Source organism: Scardinius erythrophthalmus (assembly GCF_964197995.2).
Source record: "Scardinius erythrophthalmus genome assembly, chromosome: 3".
Classification (NCBI taxonomy): Eukaryota; Metazoa; Chordata; class Actinopteri; order Cypriniformes; family Leuciscidae; genus Scardinius; species Scardinius erythrophthalmus.
In genome coordinates, this window is record NC_138223.1 from 55,230,023 (window position 1) to 55,245,677 (window position 15,655).

General features: G+C 38.1%; 1 protein-coding gene across 1 annotated transcript in view; it reads left to right on the forward strand.

The window, feature by feature from the left end:
• Nucleotides 1-15,655, forward strand: part of LOC308687501 (glutathione hydrolase 1 proenzyme-like) — a 30,378-nt gene that overhangs the window by 12,841 nt on the left and 1,882 nt on the right. Inside the window, exons 5-12 of the mRNA XM_081360077.1 lie at nucleotides 2,279-2,368; nucleotides 3,661-3,850; nucleotides 4,026-4,186; nucleotides 4,280-4,429; nucleotides 5,485-5,615; nucleotides 6,908-7,101; nucleotides 8,875-8,990; nucleotides 11,635-11,750. Of these exons, the coding sequence (XP_081216203.1) occupies nucleotides 2,279-2,368; nucleotides 3,661-3,850; nucleotides 4,026-4,186; nucleotides 4,280-4,429; nucleotides 5,485-5,615; nucleotides 6,908-7,101; nucleotides 8,875-8,990; nucleotides 11,635-11,750 (1,148 nt within the window). The remainder of the gene's footprint in view (nucleotides 1-2,278; nucleotides 2,369-3,660; nucleotides 3,851-4,025; nucleotides 4,187-4,279; nucleotides 4,430-5,484; nucleotides 5,616-6,907; nucleotides 7,102-8,874; nucleotides 8,991-11,634; nucleotides 11,751-15,655) is intronic.

A 15,655-nucleotide genomic window follows, 5' to 3' on the forward strand; every position in this document is an offset into this window, starting at 1 on the left:
ATAGCGTATTCATTTCGTGCATCATGTTTTTGAAAAGTAACTAGTAAAGTAACTAGTAAAGTAACTAATGACTTTTGAAAATAAGTAATCAGTAAAGTAACTGGATTACTTTCTTGGAGAAGTAATCAGTAATCAGTAACTAATTACTATTTCCAAGTAACTTGACCAACACTGTTCGTCAGCCTTAAAATTCGTCACGCACAGAAACCTTGCACACTGAGTCCGATGCATATTTATTAAACCTTTGCGGAAAAAAACGCAAAAAATACAAAATGGATTCGTCAAGCAGTGAGGATGATTTTGTTGCCCTCTTTCTTCTTAAAAAGAGAAAAATAAAAAGAGGAAATATTGGGTCCATCCAATCCTGAGATAGCGCCGAGAGGAAGGAGAGTTTCACCTCCTTATCAAGGAGTTGCGAAATTATTAACAATTCAAAATTTACCTCAGAATGTCAGTGGAACAGTTTGATGCTTTGCTAGTGATACTGGAGCCACATTAAAAAGAAGACCACCAATTTCCGTGAACCAATCGATCCGGAAGCGCTGGGCAGACAGAACAGCTGTATACAGGTTATATTTTCCGAAATTTTGATCTGATTGAAAGGGGAGGTGGCTCTGAATTGTCAAAAAAACTCTCAAAATGCTGGCTGTGGATGCGAAAAACGCAGAAAATCGAACCCAATCCGAATTTTTTTATTACGGACGAAAGTTTCGTAGACAGTGTGCAAGCGTGATTGACATAACGTGAGGTCGAATTTTTTTTTTACGTGCGAAAATTTCGGATGCGAATTTCGGACTCAGTGTGCAATGGCCTTAAGAGTGCACATATTGGGCTAGTCTTTTTTTTTTTGCTATTCAGCAGATACATTTCAAATCAACTTAAAGCAACTTATAGTGCATTATTAAAGAAGTGGTTTTCCCTAGAGCAGCCTGAGGTAAAGTGCCATGAGAAACAATTCCTGCCACATTTACCTGGGCACAAATGTGGAAATTTTGTATTAGCAAACCATACCTTGACCAGGTGTGCATGTGTTTTCATCCAAAATGTTTCTAGATCAACATATTTTCAATTTCTGGAACAACTTTTATTTTATTTTTCGATTTTCGGGCTGGATATAAGGTTTATGTGGTTAGGATTTAGTGCTCTTTTGGGGGATTCTACACAATTTATTATTTTTTTGAGTTTAGGGTTGGACTTTGTTTTAGGGGTGTGAAGATACACTTAGCTCACGAGACAAGACAATACACGATATTGGGTTCACAAGAAAGAGACAATGTTTTTAAGAAATCTTCTATGATAAAATATATGACTGAAAAACGTTTTACTTATTAGACTGAAAGTCACAAAATGCACACTCAAATGAATTTTGAAATGTGTGAACTAATCCAGGGCTGTGACTAATGATTAATTTAGTGAGTTATCTGTCAATTATTTTGACAATTAATCTGATTTTTTAAATTATAGCCTATAGAATTACTTAAAATATAAATGAGAAAATAATAATTAATTCAAATAAACTATCAAAAGCAAGTAATCATATGGTTTTATTGAGCACATAATGTAATGCATTATATAAACAATCAATAATGTACATTATATATTATAACAAATGCCTGCAGAGGGCACCAACTGCTTGGGGATTGTTGTTGTTACACTTTACAGCAGATCAAATCCTTGTTTAATTTTGGCCAAACAACATTTAATTCAAGTGTCCACTTAATTTTGAATATGTGGCCACTTCTTTACAAGAGAAATAATTTCTTGAACAAGAACATGTGGACATCAAAACATGCAAACTGCTTTTATTACTTTTTTTTTTTATTTACCTTTTTTTATTTTTTTATTGCAATGAACCTGAAAAGCCAGACCCACATCAAGATGTTGGGTCTGGGAACACACCATTGGCAGGGCTCAATCCGAGGGGCGGGATAAACAGTTGTCTTTCAAATTCCCTCTGCATGCAATAGGATAGCGCTACTACCAACCAGAGCAATGAAGAAGGTGACGTAGTCAGAGTGACGGAAATTAATCCATGGGGGAGTGTTCCGCTTATGGTGTGTTGTGGTAAAATTTGATGGAGAGATTCCTGTAAACAAACAAATGTTATGTTAATGGAGCCCAACGGCTGTTCGCCAGCAGCAGCAGACATCCTCTTTGTTTTCTAGAAGCAGGGAATTCACGCGGAACCATTGCAACACTTTGGCCAAATCACTGCAACCTTTTGACCACTGGGCCACATATTTGTGTTAAATTCAAAGTTTCATGTTTTCACCTTCAGGAAAGGTGGAGACAATTAATGCTAAAGAAATCGCTCCAATGAATGCTTCACAGAACATGTTTGGCAGTGACCCCGATAATGCAATATCAGGTAAACCACCATAAATCTACATATCTCCAAAACCATCCTCCATGATGGCTTTACAGCACAGATTCAGTATAAGCACATTAGTCCACACATTAAAACATGAAGCCCCAGTTTCACAGTCAAGGCTATAGCTAGTCCCAGATTAAAATTTTGATCTGATTTAACTGAAAGCAACTTGCACTGAGATATTTCAATTGCAATTGCAATTGTTTTGTCTCAAGATGTACACCAGTAATGTTTTTTTTTTCGCTTCTTTTTCTAAGGAACATATTTAAAGGGGGGGTGAAATACTCATTTTCAGTCAATCTCATGTTAATCTTGAGTACCTATAGAGTAGTATTGCATCCTTCATATCTCCAAAAAGTCTTTAGTTTTATTATATTTATAAAAGAAAGATAGGCTGTACCAAGTCTTTCCGGAAAAAAAACGAGCAACTGGAGGTGTGACGTGTGTGGGCGAAGTTAAAGCTGTGCTTACGCGCCGATAGCTAACAACACTCAGACATTTGAAGCAGTTTTACTCACCGCCTCCGGTTCCAACGCACGACGCGAACCTTTATCATTGCGACTGCTCGATCCTTAAGCATTAGACGATCTGCAAATCCGTCGATCTGGGCTTTGTTTATAAAACAATCATCGTCGAAATGCAAGGAACAAACAGTCTTGCACAACTCCGTTGATGCTCTGGAAAAACAAACTCCATCCACTGGTCCCTTAACGCTGGGTTCTTTGGGAATCTGTGCAGGGTTGTCTTGCCCTGGCAACCAAAAACACACTTATTTGGTGACATTGACTTCCCTAAAGCCGAGCACAGCGCTTTGATGGGCGAACTGCTTTGGCTCTCTTTTCTCTCTGGTCTACGGTTGCGCCCGCGACCTTCCGGGAGAAGTGCCCTTAGGACCCATATAAGGAAATTCCACACCATCTGACGTCACACATGCCCATACTCGAAAAAAACTTTCCGAAACTTGTGACAAACCGGAAGGAGTATTTTTGGCACAGAAATACTCCTTCAAACGTACAATTTAATTTTTGAAACTTTGTCCACGTTTAGCATGGGAATCCAACTCTTTAACAGTGTAAAAACTCAGTATGCATGAAATAGCATTTCACCCCCCCTTTAATATAAAAGCTACTTAAATATCCTAATTAAACTAAGGCCTAGTCCTGGCTTAATCTAAGCCTTGTCTGTGAAACCAGGTCTAAAGCAGCTAAGTGATGTCTCTGATGATTTCTTGCCTGTTTGGCCAATGAATGACTAGACCATTCCTCTGTTTTATATGAATCTTATGCCAGGGTTGTATATCGCTGTGCCAGGAGAACTGCGTGGTTATCAGATGGCACACAAAAGACACGGGAGACTGCCATGGAAGGAGCTGTTTGAGCCAAGTATAAAGCTGGCAAAGGAGGGTTTTCCAATTGGAAAGGCCTTGGCTGATGCCATAAAGGAGACTAGTCACACAATTCTGAATAATACAGCATTGTGGTAAGAATATATCATTTTGTAAACTAGAAAAAAAAAGAAGAAAAAAAACAACACTTTCTCAGTGGCAAATATCCTGAAAGACAGATCTGACTCTATTATGTCTATATTTACACAAGGGTCCCTTAAGCATCAGCCTTTTAAATTTTATGGCATGATCTTCTGTTCTTCTTTCCAGTGAAGTGCTTTGCGACTCAAATAATAACCTCTTGAAGGAAAATGACATTATAAGATTTCCCAAACTAGCTCTCACCTATGAGAAGATTGCAGAAGAAGGACCAGATGTCTTTTATAATGGGTCATTAACTCAGACTATAGTGGATGATATCAAGGCTGCAGGTTATTTCATGCTTATTAAATTTGACTCGTATCTAATGGATCTAGTGACTTAATTTGATGCAAATCTGTCTGAATCTGTTTCTCATAACACAGGAGGCATTATAACACGTGAGGACCTACTGAATTATAAGTCAGTGCTGAATGAGTATGCATTAAACTTTACTGTGGGGAAATACATATTTCATGCTCCTACTGCTCCATTCGGTGGACCTATTCTCGCTCTGATACTCAACATACTCAAAGGTCAGAGTGTGTGTGTGTGTGTGTGTGTGTGTGTGTGTGTGTGTGGATTACAGGTTGGGAATATTAAGGCCCCATCCACACTACTGCGTTTTCGTTTAGAAACGGAGACCTTTTGCTACGTTTGCACCTCCCATCCAGACTAAAACGGCAAAAACGAAGACCTAAAACGGAGAAGTTTAGAAACGCTGCCGACCCCGTTTTGAGTTTTGAATCTCCGGAGGGCGTTTTAGTGAAGACCCTCGGCTCTATGATTGGGTGTCATCAGTCATGGAGTAAACACAGGTAATATTCAGTACCAGTAAACTCCACCCGCTGGAACAGTTTATTACAGTAAGAAACTGCCGCGTCTCAGGCGCGGCTCACGCAGTAAACGCGTGCATGCTAGAAATAGATGAATGGTGAATGGTCACGTGATCCGCATTTTCAGTCGTTTTAATGTGGACGGAGATCAATTATAATACGCAGCTAAAGTGCTGATTGTGGACGTTTTCGTTTTAATTCTCTGTTTCTAAAACGCTAAACGCAGTAGTGTGGATGGGGCCTAAGGCTCTTTAATTACTAGAGCCATCTTCATTCAGGACCGGCCCATGGCATAGGTGACATAGGCAGTTGCCTAGGGTGCAAAAAATTATAGGGGGCATCACACGAGAGGATTTGTATGTATTGTGCCATTAACCTAATAAAGCACAACAGTTGATGTGCATGTGAGAGAGTTCAATTCAAAGCTGTATACATTCTCTATATAAATGTCCAACACAACATGTCACGACCCTATTACATCTATTAATATAGTTATATTCAAATTACCTTGAGTTTGCTCTTAAAACAGCCAGTTCATGCCATCATACTTTGCTTGAGTTACTAAAGACACTTAAGACATTTAAACTTTAAGATCACATCAAACACTTCTAAAAAGCAACAATTGTAAAGGTCCAAAAGACTTGTACAGTGTGCAACATGGCTTTAGTAATATCTCAGAGTCTGTGTTTAAACTGAGTCTTTAATTATTTCAATGTTTTAAGGTTCAGCTAAAATAATTAAGCATTTAATTGCAGGTTACAACATCTCAAGCAGCAGCGTGTCCACTGTAGAGAAAAAGATTTTGATGTATCATCGTATGATAGAGGCGTTCCGCTTCGCTGATGTCCAAAAGAAAAACATGGGACTTACTGAAAACATCACTGAGGTGAGTTCAACTCTACCTATATATTCCTTGGGCCTATACTGGATATTTGCAGGCTAAAGGGATGTGTTAAAAGGGAATAGTTCACCCAAAAATAACAATTATGGGACCAAGCTCCAAACACATATAAAAGTACCACAGATGTTGGATCAATAGCCTTGTTGGCAGCGGTTTGACATATAGCACGACCCCAGCCCGGGTCCCGACTCAGGATGCTTTGCTGATCCTGTTGCACACTCTCTTTGCTCTGTTGTTTATTGTCTCATCTACACTGTCCTTCACTGATTATGTTATATTATTGTTTACTGATAATGTTCCCCTCCACAAATTTGAACTGAACGTGATGTGAGCAGTGAGTGGTGTGCACCAAGGGGAAACCCCTGGCGTGTTGACTGGGAAGCCACCTCAGATCTCAAATACAGTATTTCTGAATTGTATTAAGTATCTTTGCAACATCTGATCTAACAGGAGTAACTTATCTTAGTAACTTAGGGTGTATTCACACCAGGAAAGTCCGTTAGTTCACTTGCTTTGGTCCGGACCAAATAGGATGTTGATTTTTTTTGTTTGGTACGGTTCGCTTTCACACTGCTCTTTTTGCAAGTGAACCAAAATGTGTAAACAAAACCACACGTGTGCTAAGGTCGTCCATTCATTGGACAGGAATTCTCAAGCAGGGAAAAGCAGGAAGTGAACAAACAGGCTCAGCATGGAGATATTTCGTAATGTAATATTTGTTATTTTACTGATTTGGTGTTATTCTCTACAAACGCAATATGAAGAAACTATATGGTATAGATAAAAGCCCGCCCGCACCGACAATTGATTGCTTGGGTCCTTACATGCGCTTCGTGAGGCACACTAGCTGGCACACACACGCACGGTCTCTCGCTCCCTCTCTCTCTGCCGTGCGCGCGCTCTTGCTCACTCGCTTTAGACACCATTATGCCAAAATGTCCGTTTTGTTAAGTATCCTCATAAGAGCAGTCAAATAAAAAGGCGCAGTTTTCTGCAATTGGGTCGGTTCATGTTCACACCGTAAACGAACCGTACCAGAGTTCGTTTGGAACCGTACCGAGACCACCTCTTCAGCTGGGTCTCGGTTCGATTGTTTGGTCCGCACCCGAGTTCGATTGCTGTATTCACACCTGCCCAAAAGGTCCGCACCAAGGGGGGAAACGAACTAGAGTTCGATTCAATCGAACCAAACGAGGCAGGTGTGAATACAACATTTATCAAAGCTTTTCTTTTTCCTTGTTCCTATATTTATGCATTTTCTCAATTTTGTTTAACAGTTGGTCAAAAATATAACCTCAGACAGCTTTGCGGACGAAAAACGGAGTGAGATTAATGATGACATCAAACAAACCAGCTATGGTGATACGCTAAAGAACACTGATACAGTGCCTGATGACCATGGCACATCTCACCTGTCTATTATCGCAGAAGATGGGAGTGCAGTGGCAGTCACCAGCAGCATCAATAACGAGTAAGAGAAAAAAAAGAGAAAAGGGGATCAGTGTTTCTTAATCCTGGTCTTGATCTAACACACCCAGATTCAGTTATTGAGCACTGGAATTAGCCGCATTTCAATTACAGATTTGCGTAAATCTTTTGCAATGTTTTCTAAATGTCGATAAAAAACTATTGCGAAATGGCAGCGTTTCCATTAACCGATGTTATGCGACTGAAACAAAAAATGTTCCTCTCACAATAAGTCATTACAATAATTATGGCAAGGGATGGTTGCCACAACCATGGCAAGGGATGGTTGTAGGTTTACATTTTTCCCAGCCACTGCACTAACCATTATTTTTAATCAGGCGTGTTAAGCAGGCGTGTTAATGGTAAGGACAAGCCCCATATACTTGTGAGTGGCACATATGAGGTGTTTCTGGGTGTTTCTCCATCATACGTGCTTCAAGTTTTTGATTGTGGTATTCTTTGTGGTTTAGCATCCAGTATTCACGTAATTATTTTGTCTTTTATGAGTTTAATAAAGAACTATGTCTCGGTTTATGTCCAAACACACCACGCCAGGTGACCTGTAAATCCTCAAAAGCTGTTTCCATTGCAGTTTTGCAAAATATTCCTTTTTCGAATTGCTTGAAAAACACATCATGCGAGCGGAAAAACTTTTAGCGATATATGGGAGTTTTTGCAAAATTTACATCTTTCCATTGGCCGTGTTTTCAATTCGTTATTTCAATTTGCGCAATTTGAAGGGTAATAGTAACGCGGCTAGTGACTCTCATGCAACTTCCTACATGTTTGATATTTTCAGAGTCTTCATAGTCCAGAGGGAACAAATACCTCATGCATCTTTATATGGTGGGATTACTGTATGAACTACATTTTAATGTTTTGTGAGTTCTATTCACTTCTATGTCTATGTTCACATAGTGCTCCGGTTCTTATTTTTCATCAAGCAAGAAATTCAGCAAAATCATTCAAGTCAGCTAATGAGACAAAGCCTTTAGCAATACGTATATTAAACACTGCTAACAAGATTTACTCAACTGAGTAAAATACAACACCTTTTTTTTTTAACTGCACTCTTCCATTCAAAAATACAGATTAGATTTTAATATAGAATAGATATTAAAAAACAAGATGTTAAAGGTGCCCTTGATCATGATTTCTCTTGTTTAACTTCGCTATGTTGCTGTTTGAGCATACACAACATCTGCAAAGTTGTGAAGCTCAAAGTTTAAAGCAATGGGAGGTATTTTTTTTTACAGAAATCTCTTCTTAAGAGTACATTGCTGACTACAACAATCAGTTTTTAAGGACTACAACAATGCTTACCTCCACATCGGCTACCTAAATTAAACTAACCATTCAGAAACGTCCTGTTGCATGTTCACTTCTTCTTAAGTCCCTCCATCATTGTCCGACTCTAGTTTGAACATAAAAGGCTAAAAGTTTTTGAAATCTTCAGTGCATGTCCGTGTGAGGTAATGCTAACACATGAGCTCTTGAAGCTCCGCCCTCACGGGAGCAGAAACTAGTTAGCATTTAAAGGGACACACAAAAACGGCACATTTTTGCTCACCCTCAAAAAGTGACAATTGTAACATGCTATATAAATATATCTGTGGGGTATTTTGAGCAAAACTTCATATACTCACTCTGGAGACATCAGATAATTATATACATCTTTTGAAAATAATATTATAGGACCCCCTTTAATGTACGTTTAGTGTATATATTTATGAAGCGTATTTGCTTTGTTATCTGGATCTTTTTTGTGTTCTCACAGGTTTGGCTCTGGAGTGATATCAAGCTCAACAGGCATTATATTTAATGACCAAATGAGGGATTTCATTGATCCTGAGGTGAAAAATGGAGTTGGCAAAATCAAATTACTTGAACCAGGTAAAACATAAAATAAAAAAAGTTGCAGTTTTATGAGTTATAATATTAACTCTTTCCCTGCCATTGATGACATTTTCTGTAATTTATGACAAAACGCTTCCCCGTCGTTGACAGAAATTTCCGGCTATTCAAGTTTTCACTGATATGCTGTATGGGCGCTATTACGCATCTTTTGGAAGAGTACAGAATCTCCAGATCAAAACAAGCAAAGAAGAAGCAGAAAAAAGCAATAGAAGTATTGCTGACATACAAATAACTTAATCATAAGACATTAAACAGTATATAAATCAAAACTGCCTAATGTTCCTGAATGAAATGTCAACCTATAAAGAGGAAACGACTGTGAAGCATTAGGTGTGGTGATGGACACAATCTACTCCATCTGTGTTTTGATCATCATTCTAAAATCAGATCCGGACGTAGTCTTTGACAAAACCACTATTTTCTCAGCTTTTTGTTTTTATGAAACTTGCCCACATTCAAGTGTTGATAAACAAGTAATAAAAACTCAGTGAGTGTTTTAGCGCAATTTTCTCACGTCATGGGATCACAACACTAAGAGATAGTAAATGAAAGAGAAAATAAGTTGCTCGAGAATATAACTTTCTCTTGAAATTCAAATGAACTTTCTGAAATCAAATCAGCAATGTATAATAAAAAAGGCACAATCACTTGACTAGTTGAACATCATTTTTTTTATTAGCTCATTATTTTTTACATCGTGTTCACTCAATATCCTCGATTTTCTCTGTATCAGCTTCCTTTTCTGCTTTGTCCTCTTCAGATTCTTCCTTCTTTTCTGCTTGACTATTGGCTTGTGACTTTGTAAACTCTTCTTCTGCTTTCGAGATATTTGCCAAAACATCCTCTGAAAGCCACGAGTCATCGTAGAAATCAGATACGCCTCATGAGGAAGCCGTTGGTGTGGATGTCGCCATCTTTTGTCGCTTTGCTGAACGTTCTTCCATTTATTTTGCAACAACCTCTTGTCGTTTTCTCATATATTCTTGCTCCTTCTCCAAATCTTGATCGATACCTTCATTGATTTCTTACCGTAATTCAGTGGAATTAATTGTGCTCATGACTCTTGTGAATACCTTCCTTACGTATTTCTGTGGAACAATAGTTTTATAGGTGAAAAGGCAATATTTTTCTTATTTCCCTTCATATAAAGTTTTAATTAATTTTTGAAGCATAAAGGAAAGATTTTTGATCAATTCTTTTTTTCTAATATTATTGTAAATTTTAGAAGCTATCGATTGCAATTTGTTTCAACTCGATAGCTATTATGGTTGCCAAAAAATTTGCAAAAAAATGAATTTTTTCTGGAATTTCCAGGAAATCCCAAATCTTTTCCTGGATTTTTTTTGTGCATTCCCGAGATTAGACCTTCCTTAACATAATGCCGAAAACCCGAAGTCTCTAGGTGGTCTGGTTGAGGAGTACAGTGCTATGCATAAATTTAGACACCCATGCTAAAGTTGACTAAAAAGAGGAATAAAAAATCATCTTTTGGAAATTGAACTTAATGCCTTAATTTAAAAAATTAGGAAAAATCCAACCTTTAAGGACACCAATTTTCTTTGTGAATGAATAATGTATCGTAAATAAATAAATGTTCTTCCTTAAAATACAGGGTGCATAAGTTTGGACACCCCATGTTAAATTCCCATAGAGGCAGGCAGATTATTATTTTTAAGTATTTTATTTTTTTATTTTTTTAGGATACTATGCATCCTGATAAAGTTCCCTTGGCCTTTGGAATTAAAATAGCCCCACATCATCACATAGCCTTCACCATACCTAGAGATTGGCATGGTTTTATTTCAGTTAGCCTAATAGCTAGTTTGATTTGCATTGAGAGATGATCTTATGGAAAGTACCCCATGCCAATCTCTCAATGCAAATCAAACTAGCTATTAGGCTAACTGAAATAAAACCATGCCAATCTCTAGGTGTGGTGAAGGCTATGTGATGATGTGGGGCTATTTTAATTCCAAAGGCCAAGGGAACTTTATCAGGATGCATAGTATCCTAAAAAATAAATAAATAAAAATACTGAAAAATAATAATCTGCCTGCCTCTATGGGAATTTAACATAGGGGTGTCCAAACTTATGCACCCTGTATTTTAAGGAAGAACATTTATTTATTTACGATACATTATTCATTCACAAAGAAAATTGGTGTCCTTAAAGGTTGGATTTTTCCTAATTTTTTAAATTAAGGCATTAAGTTCAATTTCCAAAAGATGATTTTTTATTCCTCTTTTTAGTCAACTTTAGCATGGGTGTCTAAACTTATGCATAGCACCGTAGATAGAAGTGCAATATTGGTGCGCACAGACAGAACAGAAATCATGAGTTAACAATCGCAATTTTGTCCGGTGGAAAATTGCGCTAAAAAGAATGCATGAAAGCATGACTTTTTTAAAACAGAATCTTTGTTCTTTCTTTTGTTATACTGCATGTTCAGATATTCATACATCAGAATATTCTGGAGTTTTGTAAAGATTTGTGAAAATTATCAAAGATGCTGCCGTTTACTGGAAGCTAAAAAAAAAAAAAAAAAACGCTGACAGGGAATGAGTTATAAATAATAAAAAAATAATAATTCACATGTAAATGACTATTTGTTTTGACAAGGTAAATGGCCACCTTCATCTATGTGTCCCACAATAATATTGGACAAACAAAGCAGAAAAGTCAGAATGGTGGTTGGAGGTTCAGGTGGGACAAATATCACCACTGCAACTGTTCAGGTAACAAAACAAAAACACTTAAAAGACACACTATGTAAGATTTTTTTTTTTCAAAAACCATTAGAACAATGTTATATATTTTGTTGATTTGTGTACTTACATTATCCCAAATGTTTCTTATAATGTTTAAATCCAGAGAAATAAGCAGTTTCAACCAGGACCGTGCCTGTGCGTCGCCTATCAATGACATTATACACACGTTACCCCCGATTTCCGAGCCATGTGTCGCGTTCGTCTCTCATTAGCAATCACTCCAGCAGCCTCGTTCTGCTAACAACGGCTTTCATAACGTTAATAAATCAATAAATTAATAAATCTAGTCCATCGTATTCTCCCCGATTGTAGAGGTGAAGACAACAACTCCCATGATTCAGCCAAATCAAGGCGTCATCAAGCTATGCCTTTGTTTTGAATACGACCTCTGGCGAAACATTACTTAGTGTGCCTTTAAGAGAGTTGAACAATTTTACATAACAGCACATTACAGAAAGCAACATAATTTTTTTTTACATTTGATTATTCTGGATGACTATTCTGAACTTGAAAAACATTTGTTGATTCTGAATATGTCAAGGTTGGGGTGAAGGGAAGAGGCGAGGACTCAATAATGCAGAATATGGGCTTTTATTTGATAAAAAAACGAACAAAAACTACCCCGAGCGGGAAAACAGGACCGGCAGCAGGACTTGACTTGACTTACAAGGCAGGGAAACACACAAGTGGGGACATTTGAAGATGGTCTGGCACAGGACTGCAAACACAAGGAGAATTAGGCCCCGTTTACTTTGAAAAAGTATAACCCCATGGTTATTTTGAAAAAACTGAGACATTTCCCTTCGTTTGTGCCGTTCGTTTACACGCAAACAGAGAATTCACCTCTGAAAACTATTCTTTCTAAAAACTTCGGCCAGAGTGGAGATTTCGGAAAACTTTGTTTGCATGTTTGCATGTCAACTGACGTCCGTTTCACACATACTCCGTGTGCAGTGTGTATACGGTGCAGAAGCAGCACGTGTTACAGTGCTTTCACATATGCTGCGTCTGCAGTGCGTAACCCACGGCTGTACCACAAACACATTTACTCACTATTTTTCTTTCAAATCCAGAAGTTATCAGCAACTTTTATTTAAAAAAAAGTTTTGTCAGCATTGCGATTCTCTTTGTACACATTGTAACGCAAAGAAGATGGTCAGATTACCAGCTCTCTCTCTATATATATTTAAATTACTGAAATTACCAACAAACGGACTCTGTCGTTCTTGAACTGTCTACAAACAACAGATGGCATCTATCAGCTCAAGTAACTCATTGATGGCTGTCTATAGACACCTCTTTTATGAGTTTACACGGGAAGCCACGAGCGCAAGGCGCCCCATGTCTGAGATTACGCAGATCCCCTAGGGGTATTCTTAGACACTGATTTATACGTCAGAAAACAACAAGACTTTGTCCGGCCAGATGTGCTGGCTAATGATCTCATCAAACCAAACACACACACACATAGGCAAGAGAGCAAAAGTTCAGCGGCAGCATAAACTCTCAGTCCTGGTCACACACACACGCACACACACACAGAAACACACATGGATCCTACCACGCGTGATCAAAATCATTTGGTACAATGTTTAAAATGTATTTTCTTGATGTGTGCATGATCCCTTGTCCCAAATATTATGCCTATATAACTTTATTGGTTTGTAATCAATGTGATGTGACTATAATCGTGTATCTGTGTGTAATTATGTCATAGCAGTGCCATTCATGGTATCGTCTTGTTCCAGATATCCCAACGGTCTCGAATGTTTAACGCAACATATCAGAGGATGCATTGTTTTATTAATACCAGTGATATTAATGTTACGAACGAATCTATCGTTCCAATTTCTAAGAGGAAGGGGGGTATAGATCTCGAAACGTCAGGAGGTGTGCCCGATCCGTTGTTAAAGACGGTTGGCCCACGTCCGTGAGAGGGCGTGAGTTTTGGCCCCTTCAAAATATCATGCTTCCCTTCTCTCTCGCTCTCTACCTTCTTCGCTCACCTCTTCTCCCATCGATCCCGCTGACCTCCTCTCCTCCCCGGCAGCGCTTCTCCAAATATCATCTGAAGAAGGCCTTAGTCTTCTCCTCGGACAACACATGTTCGAGTCGTAGCTGCCGTTCTTTGCAACTAAGCTCATCCGTGCCTTTCCCCTCAAAAAGGGAAATGATCTAACTTTCTCGGTAACTTAAATTCAAGTAAGCCTTTACATCGTCTTGCGAAACGACCCAGAAGACGAACTGAACCTTCTCGGTAATGTTACATGCAGTGAGCCTTTAAACTTCGCGGCACCTGAAGACACAGCAGAAACAGGATCGACATCGTCACGCTGCCCTGCCTCAGCCTCACGCCGAACAGAGAACAAACGTGCAAGTAAAACATTATTCTGATAAAACTGCTTTCCAGGTTGTCTCGTGAACTTAGGTTCTATTTGTATGTAATAATTACTAGCTTCCCCATTCTCTGTCTTTCTTTCTTGCTTTCTTTCTTTCATTTTCATTTTATTCTGATCACATATTTTTCTTGTTTGTTTAAATGTTTGTTTGTTTTATTGTTTGCATTTTACGTACGTTTATATTTGTAGCTTATATAATCTCTTAGTGTGTGCCATTTTATTAATAAACCCATTTATACTTTTAACTGTCCCTGTGTTTGAAAAACCACTTTTTATGAAGTCAATGAAATCAAAGATCTTATTTAAGCTACACGCTCTATATTATAGGCTAGCCTACTTTGAGTAGGCCTAGTTTTAATTCATAAACCCAAAAAGGCTTTGTCTTCGTGGCCAGAAGATAAACTTTCTTGGAGTTTTGTAAACAGGAATACTTCTTCTTAACTGTGATAGTCTTACATTTATTCGCGGGACGAATAACTGATGACGAAACCAGTTACAGAACGAGGCATTTCCTATAATTGATAAAGTAAATGCATATGCGATTTATGAATTATGACCATAAGTTATGATTATTAATATTTCTAAAATTCCCTATATCCTTGAGCTAATTCGCATTAACCCAGAGGCATTTACGCTACAACATATACATGCTTTAATAGACGTGTTCACATTTAAACACAATTTAAACACCATATTATTCAATGCATTACTTCTATGTAGATTTATATATTAAGTTGCTCAAGCAAGTGGTCAAATATTTAAAGGTCCCATATTGTCAAAACTGAAATTTCCTGGCTTTTTTTCATGATAACAGAGGTCTAGGGGCTGTGAAACTACCATATAAGTTTCAAAACAGTCGATCCACAGACACATGCACACAGCCTGCATAAAGTAGCAGTGCCTTTTCACAAGCCGTTGTGACTTCCGTATAAATGTGACCTCAGAACTGTAGTTTTCCTTGCTTTACCCCGGTCTTAAAGTAAAAAGATTACTGTGAAAACTAGTAATATTTAATTAGATACATTTATGGTGAGATTTGCTACATTTTATTTAATTAAATGCATTTATGGTGAGATTATTATATTTTCATGTCAATCTGTGTTCATTTTGACCACGAACCATCCGCTGTCACTTTAATTCAGCGTTTGCAGCACACAGCAGAAATAGACTCGGTGTGGAAACGATCGTTGCACTGCTTTATACGCACCACAACTGGAACGGATCGACAGACTGCAACCGCGTGCAGTGTGAAAGCTCTGTAAACCTGTAAACATGGGTGCAGAAAAAAATATGCACCGCATACGCAAACGGAGCATGTGTGATACGGGCATGAGAAAAACTGAGTTTTAGGCAGCTGACATCACATTATGTGACAGAACTTGCACCTGCGTCAAGAGAAAGAGGAAGTGATACATTGCTGTTGTTGCTATTTTCGGGATTCTGATTGGCTAACGTGGGCTTGAGCTTACACTG